This window comes from Rhinichthys klamathensis, unplaced genomic scaffold (genome assembly GCF_029890125.1).
Source record: "Rhinichthys klamathensis goyatoka isolate OS25496 unplaced genomic scaffold, OSU_Roscu_1.1 h1tg000181l_1, whole genome shotgun sequence".
NCBI lineage: Eukaryota > Metazoa > Chordata > Actinopteri > Cypriniformes > Leuciscidae > Rhinichthys > Rhinichthys klamathensis.
The window spans coordinates 3,712,440-3,731,291 of NW_026606709.1; the positions used below are offsets into that span (position 1 = coordinate 3,712,440).

The window sequence follows — 18,852 nt, forward strand, 5'->3', positions numbered from 1 at the left end:
CAGCTGAGGTTATACACTTCAAATGTCTCAAAAGGACATGTTTATATAAGGACTAGATTAGGGCTAAACCTAAAGCATTCCAGCGGTTTGTCATTTAACATTTCTAATTGACCTATAAATGCACCCAGTATTGTGTAGTAGGCTATAACTATGAAATCAGTAGTTGATATGATCAGGCCCAAAACAGCTACAGTATGTGCAAACACTAAGTTACGCAAAAACGTACATCTATGCAACCTTGATTTCACGCATCGAGGATTTGAAACATGTCAGAATGCAATTCATAACGCAACACAAGTATACTGCATTCTCAGCTTTGCCACAAGAGGAGCTACAGCAGGTCTTAGCATTAGTCTTCAGGCGCGGTTAGGGTTAGGAAGTCTCATTTAAGAAGATATATCCAGCTGCACAACTGCAGCACCAGCAGTATATAGTTATTAGAAGCAATAGGCGTTTATTAAATAAGAGGTATTCTCACATGGATTTTGATCAGATGATGGATATCTACAATATTTGCATTAGCATGCATTAGCAAGTGATTTCAACTGTGGACATATAGTGGAGTATATAGCTAGCTACAATTTGAAGATAAATTGAGTACCGAGATTGATTTCTGCCATAGTAATGCAAGAATGCACCTTAGATCTATACTACACAATGGGACACACATCTGCAATAACTTACCTAAGTGTTCGCATCTACATTTCCAAACTAGCGTAGAGGACAGCAAATTGACTCTTTGACTCTTGTCAAAAAGTGTTTATAAAAGGCTCTACATGGATTCATCTTGACAATGCTACATAAGTCTCGGATTCATGAAAAACGACTGTTGTACACTGAGTTGGCTACATAGGTTGTTGGCCTGAAAGGTAGTTCTGTAACTAAGGCCAGGTGGCAGAGGTTTGTACTGGGCCGACCTTGAGTTTGTGTGTTCATGTGTGTGTTTGGGGGTAGATATTTGTGCTAACGGCTGCCAAGTGTGCCAACACATATTTGTTTTTGTTTTTTGGTACCATGGCAATCTACTTTATGAGTTTTCTCCCATGTAGGTTGTAGATGTACAAAAACAAGTCAAGAGGTAGTTGATAAGCCCCAGTGGTGCACATGGCCTTAGTATTGATCTGGCCCTGCCATAATCGTTTACCCAGCAGGCTCAGCTCCAGCAGCAAGGCCATCTCATGACCTGTGACTCTGCTTTGATACATAAGTCATGTGATCATTAGTTTTTGACCTCCCTGGACTGACTGAGTTTAAAGCTCTGAAGCCTTTTTATCAATTCCTTACCATTCAGCATTGATTCATACACACAAAATACACACATACATACAGTAAATCCCATCGATTGCAGGAAAAAATTGCAAGTAATACATCAAACTGACCCTGTCATGGATTTAGCTGATTTTATAATTTATGGGAGATGCTACAGTATATCTGTGATCATCATTATGTTGTGGACAAAAAATCGCTGAGTTATGTGATGATATCACTGAAATGATGGTGTCATTGCCACTAATGTGGCCTTCAAGTGGAACCGAAGATATTGTATAACGAGTTGTGAGTGAAGTCTTATTTACAAGTAGAAAACTCTTGACTTCTATATGATACATGAGATGCGATGCGAATGAAGTTGATGTGAAACTTGTTGGCAAACAAGTGCGTTATAAATAGTAATGGTTAATGAGCTTATATTATACACATGTAGATGTAATCACTCATCTTTTACAGTTTGTTTTTTACTAAATAAATGTTAGATACCATGCATACATAAGTGTAGAAATTAAAATGATATAAACTAATTTAAAGCTTTTATTTTCATTTTAGTTTAAATTTTTAGTAATTTATTGTGATGTGATTATTTTATTTCTGTTAGGTGCCAAGGCAACATTTAAATTAATCTTTTGGTTAAGTTTAAGTTTTTTATCTAATATTTATATTTTATGTACAGTAGGCCTTATTTCTATGAATTAAAAAAAAAAATAACAACAACAATCTATTAACCCTTGTGTTATGTTGCGGGTCAATTTGACCCGTTTCGATTTTCAAGTTGTTGGAAATACTGGTTAACCAGTTTTTTCTCTGGATATTTTGTGACTTTTTCTCATTTATCATGATGAACATGCATGCAAAGTTTCAACATGCTGAAGTGTTTTGACATATACAAACAAAATTACTGTAACGTTCGTGATGTTCGCGGGTCAATTTGACCCTCATAGACAGCCATTCAAAAGCAACTGTACAGACACAAAATAAAAACATTTATTTTCTGTATGTCAGGTCACTTCAACTCCAGTTCTAACGTGCAAGTGCATCTAAAAGTGCTCTAACCCTAACCAAACACACTTGAAAAAGATAAAATTACAGTGTTCAGAATTATTTGCAAATTACAGATAAAAATCTTTGTCAGACACAGATAGTAAAATAAGCTTTCATTTCAATATTCAAAATATCTAAAATACCTAGCTTTTAACCAAAACGTTAATGTAGGATTCAAAGGCAGCTTCACAGAGCCAAAAAAATAAATAAAAAACATTTATTTGATGTATGTTTTTGTTATGTTTGGTTTCTCACTTCCCAGTGAGTGAATAATAAACTAGGAAAATAGGTCTTAGGAAACTAGGGAAAGTTAACTTAGGAAAATGAAAAATTTTCATTATACAGCAATTTTTTTTTGTTCAGTTACGATGTTCAAACGTGTTCAAAACATAAAATGTAAAAAAAAAGAAGGAAAAAAAAAAATAATATATGCAAAAAAAATCAGTATACTGTTTATTTTCCAATTTTGTCAAAACAAAACTGTTTTAAAAACATTTTCATAAATCATATTTCCAGATATAATGTTTTTGTTTATAAGATATAAAAGTTTACAGTTTGTAACTAAATCTTTGTTGTTTTTCATAGTGTGATTTTTGAGGAATTGTATTGAATCCAATTAGGGTCAATTTGACCCGGTCCATAAGGGGAGTACACAGAAATCGAACAGAACACAAAACAAGTCTTAATATCTTCTGAAGTACATTTGTGTTTAAGAATTTTTTGATATTTTTTTTTACTGAAAAGAAAGTCAAAAGATACTAATTAAAAACTCATTTAGAACTCATTTTTGCAGTGTAGATTCAGGCCTAATAATACATCTTGAGATGAATTGCTGAGTATGAGTGTTTGTGAGATATTAGTTTGAAAATGTAATCCCACTCACCATTCTGTTGGGGAACTTATTGAATTCCTTCACCATCACCTGTCTCAGCATATCCGGGTCTGCTATGATCACTATAGGCCGCCGGGCTATATAATAACTGACACACACATACAGGCAGCAAACAAACAAGATGAAATGATGAATAAATAACAGCACGCCAGTCAAATTTCAGGGGAATAGCAGGAGACAAAAGAACAAAGGACGGATACACACACACTCATACACAGATAAAGTAGCACATCTGTGGCTGTAGACCCCGCAGACACCATCTTCCCTGTCATATTACTGACGGGGTACAGACACATCATGTGTGAGTGTGTGTGTGTGTGTGTGTCAAGGTCAGTTCAGTAAAGAGAAATTTGATGAGACTGCTGGGTAGTTCCTTTTTTTGTAGTCACGCATGGCAGCTTTCACTGCTGAGATGTGGCGAGGTTGTACCGTCAACGCTGTGAAATGGAGGATTGCAAGCGTGTGTGCCCTTGCATGTCCCAGCACGAGAGACCACCTTCCTCCGAAATGAAAACTTCTTTTTTTCGGAGAATCAATTTTAAAGGAAATAGCAGAAACAATAGTCTATAATTAAACACACTGATAATTGAATATGAAAGCTTTTTTGGCAAATATCTGAAGCCATTAATCTAGTTCATCCAAGCTTTTGGAAGCTTCCTTTTTTTTCTTACGCTTAGGTTCATTACCGTGTCCAGTGGCTGTAAAGCACATTTAAGCTCAGCTGGGACTCCGCTGGAGGCAAACGCAGCAGAGACGGATCACTCTTATCATTTACTGTACTCTCCTTTTTTGTGTGTGGTGTCAGTTTGGTGAGTAAAACTCAGAGCAGAGCGGATAGGCTCTTCATATCATCTTCTGCTAATGAAGCTGACATTGGCAGTCCACATGGCTCTAGGAGCAGGAGGAGTTTAATTAAGCTTGCAGCTAAGTGACCTATAAAACACTGATCTCATTAGTATGTTTTGGTTTATCTATGCATCTGCGCCGGCGGTCTGTTCGCAAACCGAAGAGCTGCGTGGAAAAAGTCTCTCACGTGCAACACAGACTGCTAGACTGAAATGTTGTTCACATGACAAAGATCATCATTACTGTCCTGTTTTCCAGTAAAAATACAAGCCGATAACACTTTACAATAGGATTAATTACAGTAGCGGTCCTGAACTGAGCTGGATGACGTCATCACTGCTTTCTCCAGAGCTGCTTTATAGATTAACTGAACTCATTCCATAATTGATGAACTTTACACAGTTATTGAACCAAACTGGATCAACACTGAACTGATTTCAACTGAATAATGGCTGTTTACTATTCTTTTTTAGAGCTGCTTTACAGCTAAATTGAATTATGTTTGCATCACTGAATCATTATTTTCCTGTTTGCCATTCTAAAGCTGCTTTGAAAAAAGCTGTATCGTATAAAGCACTGTTGAAATAAAGGTGACTTGACTAATTAACTTGATGAATACCAAACGAAACTATGCTAACAAAACAATACTACAGCATTTATTCATCTTTTGATTATTTATTCATTTATTATTTTACATAGTACATTTTTAAAATGTTAAATTATAGTAATCACCATTAGCTTGTGTTATGTACAAACATAAATTAACAATTTAACTATATTTATAAATGAACTTTATTTATGCTAGATAATATATGCTGTAGAAAATTGGTATTTGTTGTTAGTTCATGAGACCTAATGATTGAACTAATGTTAACTATTTGAACCTTATTATAGTGTTTGAATCATAAAAAAATATGATTCGGTAAGTCATAATGACTTAACATCTCGTAGTAATGAAAGTTGTTCATAACAAGAAAGTTTTATATTTCATTATGTGAAATATTTTAATAATTATGAGAAAGTATCTAATTATTATGAAAAACCAAATCACTATGAGAAAGTGTATTATTATTATTATTATTATTATTAGGAAGTTTCTCTTTATGAGATATTTAGAAATATATATTTAGAAATTTTTTTTTAACTCATTATGATAAAGTTTATCATCATTATGATATAGTATGTCATCATCATAATAAGAAATTCTCTCAATATGAGACGCCAAGTCATTAAGAAAAAGTGTCTCGTTATTACTTATTATTAATATTATTATGAGAAAGTTTCACATTATGAGAAAATATTTTGGGTTAATATTAATATAAGTCGTAGTAAAATTTATCAATATTATATGATAGAGTAGCCTAAGTCATTATTAGAAATTTTTTTTTTCTAAACTGTGAATATTTTTTTCTAAACTGTGACAGAAACAGGCTTCCATAATAATATAGTGTAGATGACTATTTTTTATAAAGTATCTTGACAGTAATTTGTAGACTCAACAATATGTAGTTTCCTCAAAGTATTTAGACGCTTAATTCACACCTAAAAACGTCTGAGTGTCACTGCATTATACTGTATAATACATGACATCATGACTTTGCGTAAACATACACGCCACTTTCAAGTCAAGTGGCGTGTTATCTATACGCATTTTGAGCTATCCGCGTGTATGTCCACGCCGAAACAAACCGTCATCTTTTGCGTGTATGTGTACGCCGTTAAATGTCCGAGTGATTCCGCGTGTATGTACACGCCGTTAAATGTCCGAGGGAAACGAAGCAAAATTCATATCTACATCTGTGGAGCGATATTTTTTTTCCTAGGATGGTAGGGGAAGACTCATAAATGGTATTAACCCCAGTGACGGGTAGGTTTAGGGACGGGGTTGGGGTAGGTCATATATTTATATACAGTAATGTACGTTAAGTCAACGGCGTTGATAAACATGCTGAAAAGCGATTATGCGTGTTGATAGCACGCCAAAAATGGAAATACAAATTGGCGTGTCATACATACGCCATTTCATGAGATCAGTCTGACTGTATAATACATGTCGACCATTGGAAAGCCCATCAGTTGACCACTATTACCAAAAAGTTTCTTTCATTATGGTGAATGAAATCTCACTTATGGATTCTGGTTAGAAGATTGTTCTTAAACCATATCTGAACGCTATTTTTGGGTAGAGCAAAAAAAATAAATCAAACCTTCCCCACATTTTAAGTCAAGCACTCTTGCAATGCGCTGAAACATCTGAACTTCGATGACTGATGTCTTGCACTTCGTGAACCGACAAGGGTTTTAAGGAGCATGCGGAGCACTGATATGTATTTCAAAGCCCTTTGATTTTGGTGAGCAGCTCAGCCTCTTGGATTACTCTAACTGAAAGACGTCGTAATGTCTCCTGACATATATCCACACGACTCCGAATTAGATCCCCTTTTCCGGTCCCGACACCCAATCCAGAACTCCCAGATCCCAATGAACACACACACACACACACAGGCAGACAAAACCAGCGTCATTCTGATTCTCTTCCCATCCATTCTGCTCATATTAAACACAGGAAGCCCAGTGGCACTCGCTGCTTTGATCTCCCCGAGGAGAAGTCGGCCTCAGAAGCAGGCATATTAAAACACAATGTCTGGATAGGAATGGTCTAAATTAGAGGACACTGGGTGCTCTGTGAGTGGCTCATGCTTTCTGAATATGAATGACAGGACCGTGAACAAGGGCTTCGTGTGTGATGGGTGTTACGCAGGCGCTTTTGTGTTAAAAGTAATTCTATAAATGTGGAAATGACTAGAGCAATCATGTAGGGCACTTTTCATCAGAAAAATAATCAGAAAAAAATCATTCCTATTACACAGTGGGTAATGAAAAGTCATTCATGTTTCACTAGGCAAAACAAATAGGTTTCGCATATTTGTGTTTATTAATGCCCTCGACAAAAGCTTTCCCAGATTAAAAAAATTGTTTCTCTCAGACATGACGAAACAACATAAATTCAATTTTCATTTATATTTATTCATTTGATAGTTGCCTTAATAACAGTAAGAGTAAAATCCAGGGAGACTTACCCACAAATCCGTCCATACTTGTTTATGAGGTCAGTTTGTGCTTTTAAGAAACCCTGAGAAAGAGCAGAAAATCCACATATCAGTTAGAAAACATATTAGAGAACATGAATATTCAAGTCACAATGTATATTGCTACATCAAATTAATTTTGTTACCATTACAGGTAACTCGTTTTTTTTTTTCTTGTCAGTTTTTAATTTAATGCTTTGCAAATGATTCTGCAATAACACTAATAAAGTGAGTAAGAGAGACTTGCAAACTTGCATCTTTTTGTTCCCATTAGATGGGCACTTTCTCCAAGATTAGCATTTTTGCAAACATTTGCACAGCTTTGTCATCATGTAGTTAAAAGTGATTATTTATTTCAGCTCTATCTTTTCTTGGATACCACTGTCTGTCTAATAAGACTAAGGCTGTGTCTGAAATCACATACTCTCTTGAGTAGGTGCTTATTTTGAATAAGTAATTACTTTGCGACTGCTAAAAATGTTGTCATGCTGTCATTATCATGCGACCTACCAGCGTTAGTTGCGTCACTTCACCGCCATTCACAAATCCTCTCCCATGGGCTCATGGGATAGTAAAGTGTCCATCATATGCAAACTACAGAATCTGACATACTTTCTTTGTCACATTCTGTTTTTCGCCTACTATATGGTAGGGAAGTATGCGTTTTCAGATGCAGCCAAAGACTTCCCTGCACAATAGAGATCTGTCACTATTGCTCTTAATGATGTAATTCTGTAGGCTGTCCTGCTCCTGGAAGGATACTGTCCATCAGAGTTTAGCCTCAACCTCAATTAAACACACCTAAACTAGGAAATCAAAGTCTTACTAGGTGTACTAAACTTCCAGGCAAGTTGGAGCTAAACTCTGCAGGACAGTGGCGCTCCAGGAGCAAGTTTGGACACCCCTGCTATAGGTGATTACTGTATGAAGACAGCGCACCACTGAGCGACTGCACTTATCTACCAGTAGGTGTCAGTAAAGAAAGAGCAGACACTGACTGGCCCTGGCTCTCCTCAGGTTTATGGGCTCTCTGAAGGTTTATTGAGGTCTACTGGGAATATTATCCTGAAATATCCATAACCATAACACAATAACAGGAATAATATTAGATCCTCATTCCAAATGGAAGAACATATTAAACTTTGCCCATAAGGCTTCTGAGATTGCACTGTGTTTATGCAGGTGGGATGTGGTTAAGAAGTTACGCAACAAAGCAAACAATGACCATCAAGTGCTGACTGTTAAACGCACACACACACACACACACACTCACATAAAGAGCGCTAGTTTGGTATGCATGGCAGCCGGTGGCTCTGCTGTCTCTACTAATGAAGGAGTCAACAGTGCTGGCACCGAACCGCCTGCCCTCCCTTCTTCATCCCACCATTCCTGCAGTTTCCCTGGTGGGCATTAGGCAGAGACGTATGTGTGTGCGCGTGTTCCTCGGTGAGCATTAAGCAGTGGGGTGTGCCCTTCCGTCCTGATGTCCTCTCCTTCAGCCTTTTATTACTGTTCTGTCATACGGAAGAGGCTGCGTGTGCATCTGGCAGTGCCGTAGTGAAGTTAAACAGGAGACCAGAGGCTCAATTCAAACAAATGAGCCACCCTTGCCTTTGGCTTCATTGGGGATTCATCTGGGAAGGATACGATCAATATCGCCCGGGCCTGACTGAAGAGGACAGTCAGCGATCCTATTGGAATTCTCTTAAAAAGATTAGCCACTTTCAGTTGTTTTCTAGCACACGTATGACCTTGACCTCTGCGCAGGTCTGAACACCGCGCTGCTTCTCTTTGTCTCAGACGGTAATAATCTCTCATGTCACTCAGAGTCATGCAGGGAGGTATCAGTGTGTGTAAGAGAGAATGTGAAGGAAGGTGTGGTGGGATATGCACTTTTAAGCATAAACCCGTGAAAGACAGACACTTAAAGTGGCCCTTTTATTCTTTTATTTTATTTAAAGTATTCTATTCTATTCTATTCTATTCTATTCTATTCTATTCTATTCTATTCTATTCCCCCTGCGAACATTTAAAGGGATACGTGACCCAAAAATAAATTCAGTCATCATTTACTCATCATTATGTTGTTCCAAATCTGTATGACTTTGACTTTTTTTTCTGTAGAAAACAAAATCATTTTTTGGCCATACATTGAAAGTCAACGGGTTAGACAATGGTACGGTGGCCGAGAGAGCTCAACGCGCTGCAACTGAAGAAAACGCATGCAAATAGAAGAAAACACATGCAAATAGAAAACAACGCGTGCAAATAGAAAAAAACACATGCAAATAAAATAAAACGCATGTAAATAGAAAAAAACACGTGCAAATAAAAAAAACACCTGCAAATTAAGAAAACATCTTCATCAGTTTCACAACACACGTGTGCTCCAAATACTCACAACACCACCAAATACATAAACGCGCTGCAAATAACACAGAGCACAACGGAAATGTTTCCAGGGGAACCAAATAAGTGACGAACCCGGCTGGGACGTGCTGGCATCGGCTGGCATAGATATCCATAAATCTATGCGTGCTGGTGCTTACAGCTTAAAATTATACTTTATTTATTTGTTTATTTATTTATTTGTTTGTGCAAAACATACAGAGATTAAATTTTTTTATGACATACAACTTGTATACAATGTACAAAATGTATTAACAATATGTTCAATGTCATCAGAATACAAATGAGAAAAGAACAATGAGCTGGAAACTAAAATAAATAAATAAAAAAGATAAAGAAGAAAAACATGAAGGAAAGATATTTATCTATAGATCAGTTACACTGTACAAATTGTTTCATGTTATTACATTTTCATAAAGAAAAGTTTCGTAAGAAATGTTAGGTAATGTAGGGTCCAAAATTTTAAAGTTGAGACACAGATATATAACGCATATTTTAAAAGCTTTTTTTGTAAACTAAAAATAAAAATGTATTTGCATCCGTTATGTTAACAGCATCATATTTCTGTCGTAAGACCAGCTGATGGACACCGTGCTGCGTTGTCATGGGGACATCCCAGGTTGTCTTTAGTTGCTCCCTTCATCAAGTGCGTTCCACACGGCTGCCTAACAGCACACTAGAGCCTTGCTCACTCCAAAAGGGCTCTGCAATCTGCCCTTCGAAGGGAGTATGGCATAGGGAAGCTCACGAGCAATAAGCACGTCTCAGCCGGGTTCGTCACTTATTTGGTTCCCCTGGAAACATTTCCGTTGTGGTCTGTGTTATTTGCAGCGCGTTTTCTGTATTTGGTTGTGTTGTGAACTTTTGCAGCGCGTTTCCTTATTTGGAGCACACGTGTGTTGTGAAACTGATGAAGATGTTTTTTTAATTTGCTGGTGTTTTTTTCTATTTGCACGCGTGTTTTTCTATTTGCATGTGTTTTTTTCTATTTGCATGCGTTTTTTTCTATTTGCACACGTTTTTCTCTATTTGCATGTGTTTGCTTCAGTTGCAGCGCGTTGAGCTGTCTCGGCCACCGTACAATGGGGCCCTACTGACTTTCAAAATATCTTCTTTTGTGTTTGTGTTCCACATTTACAAGTGGGTAAATCTGAAATAGATGATTCCAATAGATACTGGAGCGATACTGAAAGAAAAATCTGTAGTCTCTGCAAGTGAGATTAGATTCATTTATGTAGGCTTTGAACTTGTGTATTTTGTCTGTCCAAAAGTAAAAGTAATTTATTTAAGGATATTACTCAAACAACAAAGCATGATCTAAAAATTCTGCCCAAATATCTATGTGCCTCAAACAAAACTCTACATATCTTTCAATGATTCAATGCAATGAACCTGGCAAACTTGTCAAATCCAGTCATTATTTCTTCCCCAAAAGCACTAAATGTAGCAAATCAGTTCCAAGATCTAAGAAACCTTTTCATGCAGACTATTGCTTATAAATTATGCAATCTTATTGGATCTTGCCATTTTTGCAAGTGCTTCCCAGTTTTGTGGGCAAAATGAATCAGACATTTATTTTTTACTAAGCATTTTGTCTCTCACTGACCTTTAGTATTAGAAACACTGTTGAAAGTGGATCGGACCGAGCATCAAAACTTACTTGTAGCCAATCAGCAGTAAGGGGTGTGTACACTCATGATGGGAGAGGTGTCTGTGCTGCATAGAGTGTTTGTGAATTTGGGGGCAGAACTATTGTTTTGGTGATTCCATATAAGATTCTTTCCCAATAAGACTTCTATGCAAATTACCTCTGTTGTGATTGGCTAACCTCTTTGCATTTGAAAAGTGTTCCTCAGAACAGGCCAACTTGCCAACTTTCTAAATACTGAAAGGGTGTTGATATGTACACTACCGTTCAAAAGTTTGGGGTCAATATGATTTTTTTAAAGAAATTAAAACAGCAAGGATGCATTAAATTGGTCAAAAAAGACATTAAAGACATTTATAACGTTACAAAAGCTTTCTATTCCAAATAAACGCTGTCCTTTTAAACCTTCTATTCATCAAAGAATCCTGAAACAGCACAAAAAATAGCACACGTAACTGTTCCCAACATTGATAATAATAATAAAAGTTTTTTTGAACACCAATTCAATATATTAGAATGATTTCTGAATGATCGTGTAATCCTTCAGTAATGAAATTCAGCTTTGTCATCACAACAGGTCTGTCGTCTGTCTGTGAGTGTTGTATTTGGTAATAGAGTGTGTCATGATAATGTGCTGCTGTGGGTTGCGAGAGACTCTGTCGTCTACTCTCTAAATGTGACTCAATCTGCCCTTGTATCCCAGACACTGCTCATCTCTGTACATCACTTCCTGTTACCCATGATCCTCCCCCACACCCTTGCTTTTCTCTTTCTTTTATCCTTCAAATCATTCCAAATATATCATTATCGTTTCATCTCCTTATCTTCTGCCTCACATCTCCTTCAATAAAGACTGTATATTCAGGGTAAAAATGTGTTATATGTGCCACTAGACATAACTGTTCAAAAGTTTGGCATCGGTAAGATTTATTTTTTTAAAAGAAATTTTTATTTTTATTTTGCAAAGACATTATATTGATTAAAAGTGACAGTAAATGCATTTATACTGTCTTTAATGTAATGTTTTTTAATTACAATGTGACAGAAATAGATTTATGTTGCTTTTTGAACCTTCTATTAATCAAATAATTCTGAAAAAATGTTTCCAAAAAATATTCAACATTGATAGTAACAGGCTAATAAGTGTATATTGAGCACCAAATCAGCATTTTATAATGATTTCTGAAGGATCACGTGACACTGAAGACTGGAGTAATTGCCATCACAGGAATAAAACACTTTAAAAAAAATTTAAAAAAGAAAACAGTTTTAAATTGTAATAATACTTCACAATATTACTGTTTTACTGAATTTTAAATCACATAAATTCAGCCTTGAAGAGCATGGAAACTTCTTTCAAAAACATAAAAAAAAACCAACCCCATGTACATTCATTACTCATAAACTAGAGTTAAACTGACCATAAACTCCCATTTGGCCCACTGACCAGTCATAATGCATTCACTTTGTGCAGAAGTACTAGAAACTAATGCACACAAAACTGGAATCAGACTATTTCCAAAACTGGACTGACTTCTGGGTGTAAGGTTAAACAGTTTTTTTCCATATAGAAACTAAGTCACCAATCGCAAAAAAGGGGCAGTTCTAGACCGTTTTTAAAACTATAATCACTTATCAGAAGATCGGGCCAGTATTGCTTCAAGAACGTTTATAATTTGCACATGTTTTTAAGTCTTATCGGTTTAAACATTCAAGTGATTTTACGTCATTGAAGAGCAAGACGCCAGGAAAGTAACTTAATTCGGTACTCGTGCACTGCAATAGATTGTTTCTGTGCACGCACACAGAAAGTAGCTTCTCGCAAGTGCTGAATCGAGTTCTCTTTCGTGTCACAAATACACACAAAATGATGTCAAAATGCCCGTCTTGACGAATATCCACGATGGTTATGTCTTAACGGTGCAGTGTGTGATTTTTAGCGGCATCTAGTGGTGAGGTTGCGAATTGCAACCAACAGAAGTTATGGTGGCCGACAGGAAAAGATGCCGTCGTCTGAGAAAGCAGAGAGTAGCCAGTTAAGCAATGAGGTTTCTTAACAAAAATAAATTAAGAAATTAGGTTTACTTTATTATTCAGTAAAACAATATGTTATTGCGAATATTATTGTTACTTGTTCATCATTGTGTCAGTGTTTTATTCGCTGACATTAGCTAGCTTCCTTGGACGTAGAACAACATATAACGAAACGCATTTGTCCGTTTAGGGCTACTGTAGATACATTTCAATGTAAGGGGACCCGCGGTGTATGTAGATAAAAATGGCTCATTCTAAGGTAATAAAAAACATAACGGTTCATTAAGTAAGGTCTTTATACACCCCTGAAAACATAGTTATTTATATGATATTGCATTTCTGTCAACAGCTCCTCCTAAATATTACACAATGCACTTTTAAGTGAATGAAAACAGTTAAGAAAATATCGGATGTGTCAATATAACAGTTATTAATTGTTAGTTAATAATAATAATGATATATGATGACAATTTTCTGTTAATCAAACAGTAGCCTAAACGTGTACCAATTTAAACTGTACTGCAGAAAGACTGGTGTCATTATCTAATTTATAAAGTTTTTGTATTGACTTGGTACCAACCCAACGCCTACCAGTAATGGTAGGGTACGTTTGACTTACTATATAGTAATTTAGTGGTGCCAATTCACAAAAAGCAACCACTTAAGCAACGATCTCTTGCTACACATTCTCACTGTGGGCTAAGCCTCCCTGAAGATCTAATCCTAGAATCACTCCTGATCCCAAATACTGACTAAGCTAACGCAGGCTATCCTTTTCCTTTTTCTTTTTGAACATCTCCCTTTTACCTCTTTTTGTGTCTCACTGAATTTCTAACTTGAAATGCAGTCACCTGCCTCTTTAGAGAGAATTGCATCTGTGTCTCTAGTGCCAGGAACACAAAATGTGCATAGTCGCACACACAGACCTACAGGATTTAGCTGAGAGGTTGGCCTGTAGAAGTGGGTCAGAGGATTCTGCTGGAGCAATGCTCTGGAGACCACTGTTTGTGAGACTGAGTCTGCTGACGTGTGCACGAATCTACACACACACTAATACGCACAGACAAAGGGTGCACAACAGCATACAAAACCCACACACATAACTTTAGTTCACCTGGGGAGCTTCATCTAGACACGCAGTAATTATGCATGCATGCATATTCATTTACGCCTTTCTCACTTCCATCTAATAACATTTAATCCCAACGTGGAAGACGTGAATTGAGATGAAATGGACGGATAAAGGGAAACAGACAGGCAGGCCGAGAGGGAGAGAAGGAAGAGGGAGCCCTGTCACATGCGGGTGATAGAAAGAAAGAATGAAATGAGTGTTGTGAACGACATGCTGTCCAGTCAACCATCGCTGTCTGACAGTAACATATTGATCTGAAAATCTCTTCAGCACCAGAACAGCATAAGAGTTAGAATCAAAGCTTTATTTAAAATATGCCAGTGTGCTGGTAGGTGAATCTTGGGGACATTTATAAAAAAAAAAAAAAAAAAAAAAAAAAAATGGATATATATATATATTATTTATTCTATTTTGCATAAAGTAAAAAAAAAATTTTTTGTTGGAATTTTTACATTTATTTTCATGACAATCAGGCACAAATTCTCATTTAGGTGATGTATCCAAATGTTTTACTTTCTTAAATCCTTTTTCAAATCATTATTAGTAATTGCTGTTCAAAGTAAAAAAAAAATACTGTACTGTCTCACAATATTGTATACTTTCAGAAAGGGTTTATTTCAACAAAATAAAACATGAATATGAAATGTGAATATGAAAAATGACCATGAATTACAGAATGTAGTATTCTTCTTTGGTATGTCCCCCTCATCATATAATCGTCCAAAAATAAGCCTCATTTTCTTTTGATTTTCAGGCTGAAATAAGTACTGGATATGTTCTTTTTATGACATTCCTTCTTATTGGTTGTTGAATGAATCCAGGCAGTTCACATTCGCAAATGAATCTCGCTTTAAACCTCTGAGTGGAATCGAACAGCCCCACAGCATCGAAATTTTGGCCTTTATTTCCTATAATATACGTCAAATCATTATCATTAAACTACAGACAGACAGAAATGAGTATCCTCAAGGTAGCTGTTGATTTGCTACTTTTCAGCCTCAGACTGAGATTAAACTTTCAGGAGGAATTAAAAGTATTAATTTTTCAATATTAAACCCACCCACTCTCCCCGTCTGTCTTTTATATTATCGCCGTAAAAGTGCATCATTCAGCACAGAGGGTAATCTGTTTGGAAATCACATGGCATTAGATGTCATTAGTGGTGAGTCATCTTTAATGAACACATCTAATGAAGTGAGGCTTACTGAGAGAAATATCATTGTTCCCGCTTTAGGAGGGCGGTACAAGGTGTATGAGTGAGAAAGTGTGTGAATGTTTTGTGATTCATTACAAAATAAACAAAAGGTCTTACATTTCGAAACATCATGAGGTTCCCAAAAAACGGAAAGGGCTTTGGGTGCTTGATGCCACACCGTTCCAAGGTGGAGAAAGGGGCGATGGAATACCTATTAAAACAAAGACAAAGACATTCAGTGTAAACCTCTGTAGTTTGGGGTCAGTTTGTCTGATTTTGCCTCATTAGAAAGCCATATAGAGAGAATGGCAATTTAGAAAAAGGCTTTTTAGGTCGGGTAGAATCTAGACCTAGTTAGTTTTTCCTGGCTTCAATGGCTGCAATACGCTGTGTTTTACACCAACTGGGTGTTGAAATACTATTGGGTAAATTGGCAGTGTGATCACAAAGAACAAAACAAAAACAGACTTTCACACACAGAATGCACATTTCAAAGAATAACTGGCTGTAGAATTGTTTTTCGGAGAAGCAAGTATGTGAACTTAAAGGGATACTCCACCGTTTTTTCATATTAAACTATGTTATTCTCTTATCTAAGACGAGTTGATACATACCTCTCTCGTCTCAGTGCGTGCACTTAATCGCTCTGTCGGGCGGAGAACTTTGAGAGCAGTTAGCTTAGCCCCATTCATTGTATATGGGCCAAACAGAGATGAAGTTAGAAGCGACCAAACACATCCACGTTTTCTCTATTTAAATACAGTTACACGAGTAGTTACACGACCAAGTATGGTGACTCTAAATAAAATGTGGCGCTTTTTATAAGCGGGTAAAATGGATAACTATAATGTATGGCGGAATAGCACTTATTGGGAGCACTTCAACTCGGCGCTGTAATATCTTCACTCGTGAAAAGTCCTCTCCCTCTCCCTCTCCCTCTCCCTCTTACTGATACTTCCGTCAACTCTGCACAAAAAACTACTACTACTGCAGGCGTGCAGGTCACGTTGGTTCTATTGACGGAAATGACAGGGAGAGGGAGAGGGAGAGGGGGGAGAGGGAGAGGGGGGAGAGGACTTTTCACGAGTGAAGATATTACAGCGCCGAGTCGAAGTGCTCCCAATAAGTCCTATTCCGCCATACATTATAGTTATCCATTTTACCCGCTTATAAAAAGCGCCACATTTTATTTAGTGTCACCATATTTGGTCGTGTAACTACTCGTGTAACTATATTTAAATAGAAAAAACGTGGATGTGTTTGGTTGCTTCTAACTTCATCTCTGTTTGGCCCATATACAATGAATGGGGCTAAGCTAACTGCTCTCAAAGTTCTCCGCCCGACAGAGCGATTAAGTGCACGCACTGAGACGAGAGAGGTATGTATCAACTCGTCTTAGATAAGAGAATAACATAGTTTAGTATGAAAAAACGGTGGAGTATCCCTTTTATATGTTTGCAGATATTTAGGAATCATGCTATGATATTTTTATGCTTTACTACATTCATACATTCAGTAGCCTACTGCAGTGAGATAAATTAATAATTTAAGGGATACACGGCAGGCAAAAACATGTTTATTTTTTTTTCACTGGTCAATTTTGAGATTTTGGGCTATTTGTCTTCAATAACATGTCTTCTTTCAGACTTGTGGTGAAAAAAAGTCCAAAATACACATTTAGGTCTTTATTTTACTAAACTTTTTCTATTTGCGACTGTAGATTTCCCCTAAATTCAACAAAAGTTGGCGTTCCAAATCAACATCCTGCTCCGCGATCGCTGTCTGCACCCTGTCATCACATATACCGTTGGAAAGCTCTCTCTCTCTCTCTCCTGTATATACAATGTTGTCGGATCTAAATATGGTCATTTCCTTTTTTTATTAGCAACCAATTGTAAAAGTACAATGGGGCATTTAAAGAATTGACGTCATCAGCCAATGAGATTTCGCTTTTAGAGTTAAATGGTTAAAGGCCGTTTTCAATAAATGTTTTTTTTTTCTCATACTGTGAGCCAGAAATCTCCACTTCAGCAGCACTTACATACACCAAACTTTCAAGTTGTATTCCTATCTATATTCTTAAGACTTTTACTGAGGGGTTTGTTCACATATCATTCAGATTCTGATTTATACAACATTTTATACCTAAAAACGGGGCGAAAATTGATTTTTTATGGCTGTTGACAGTTGTATCTGATTAATGGAGCGATAAAAAGAGATATCCAAAATCCCCTCAGTAGAAACCTTTGATCCTAATATGTCAACAAAATGAAACAAGAATTTTGAATCTGGGTTTATCCAATGTTCAGATTTCTCTTCTGAAATATATGCTAAATTAGCGCATATTTAATGAGATAATACCTAATTTGCATATTTAAACATAAATATTCTAAAAACTTATACAAAAGATATTTGGCTAATGTCAGTAATCAACTGGGGAAGTTTCATGCTGATATCTATTCGTTTTTTCCCCCCTATTCACCTGGGGTGTCCCTTAATAACAATAATAATGTCATTTATATATTATAATTTGAATCTATATATCTTTAAATTTAATATAAATGTTAAATTATTGTATAATTTTATATATACAATATTATAATACTGCGCAATCTCTCAGTTACTATGAGAGTCATTGAAGCTGCAAGCATAATTATACATGAATTAGACAACTTTGTTGATAACGGGAACATTTTAGGGCTGTTGATTAAACAAAAATGTTTATGGACATTTTATCTTCTTTCGTATCTTCTTTACCTGGGCCCAATGAGTAAGGCAATACCTTAGTGGGTTTTCTTTGTCATATAGGCCAGGACCATTGACAACAACCCTGCGCTTCTTAGACAGGGTGTAAGTGATGGTTTGTGCAAGAGCATGATGACACAAGCCGTATCGGAGAGCACTGGTAAGTGCTGCATTTCCTCCGAGTATGGAAAAGGGGACCTGCATTATGCATGAGGATTGCATCTGCTGACACACCAGCACTTGGACAACTTTTAACAGAAGTGAGCCGTGGGAGATGACGAGACGTTATTCTCTCAAATAGTGCATTTTTGTCCCCAAGAAGTTAAACACAAATGTCTTAATAATCCACCAGACCAAGAGAACAGCGAGTACTTTATTCAAATATGTGCAAATAATCGTTAACACGGGTGCACCCAAAAGACATTTTAAAGGAGCTGTATGTAAGAAATGTATTTCAATTAATCATAAAATGGCCCTGAAATGTCACTAGACATTGAGAAATCATGTACATTTCAAATACTTATATCACTGACAACAGTAGTCTGGCCA

The 18,852-nt window shown here is 36.5% G+C and overlaps 1 protein-coding gene across 1 annotated transcript in view; it reads right to left on the minus strand.

Moving 5' to 3' along the window:
- tbxas1 (thromboxane A synthase 1 (platelet)) overlaps window positions 1–18,852 on the minus strand; it is an 83,654-nt gene that overhangs the window by 29,482 nt on the left and 35,320 nt on the right. The window contains exons 3-5 of the mRNA XM_056261321.1: window positions 15,676–15,769; window positions 7,132–7,184; window positions 3,197–3,293 (exon numbers count right to left, since the gene is read on the minus strand). Of these exons, the coding sequence (XP_056117296.1) occupies window positions 3,197–3,293; window positions 7,132–7,184; window positions 15,676–15,769 (244 nt within the window). The remainder of the gene's footprint in view (window positions 1–3,196; window positions 3,294–7,131; window positions 7,185–15,675; window positions 15,770–18,852) is intronic.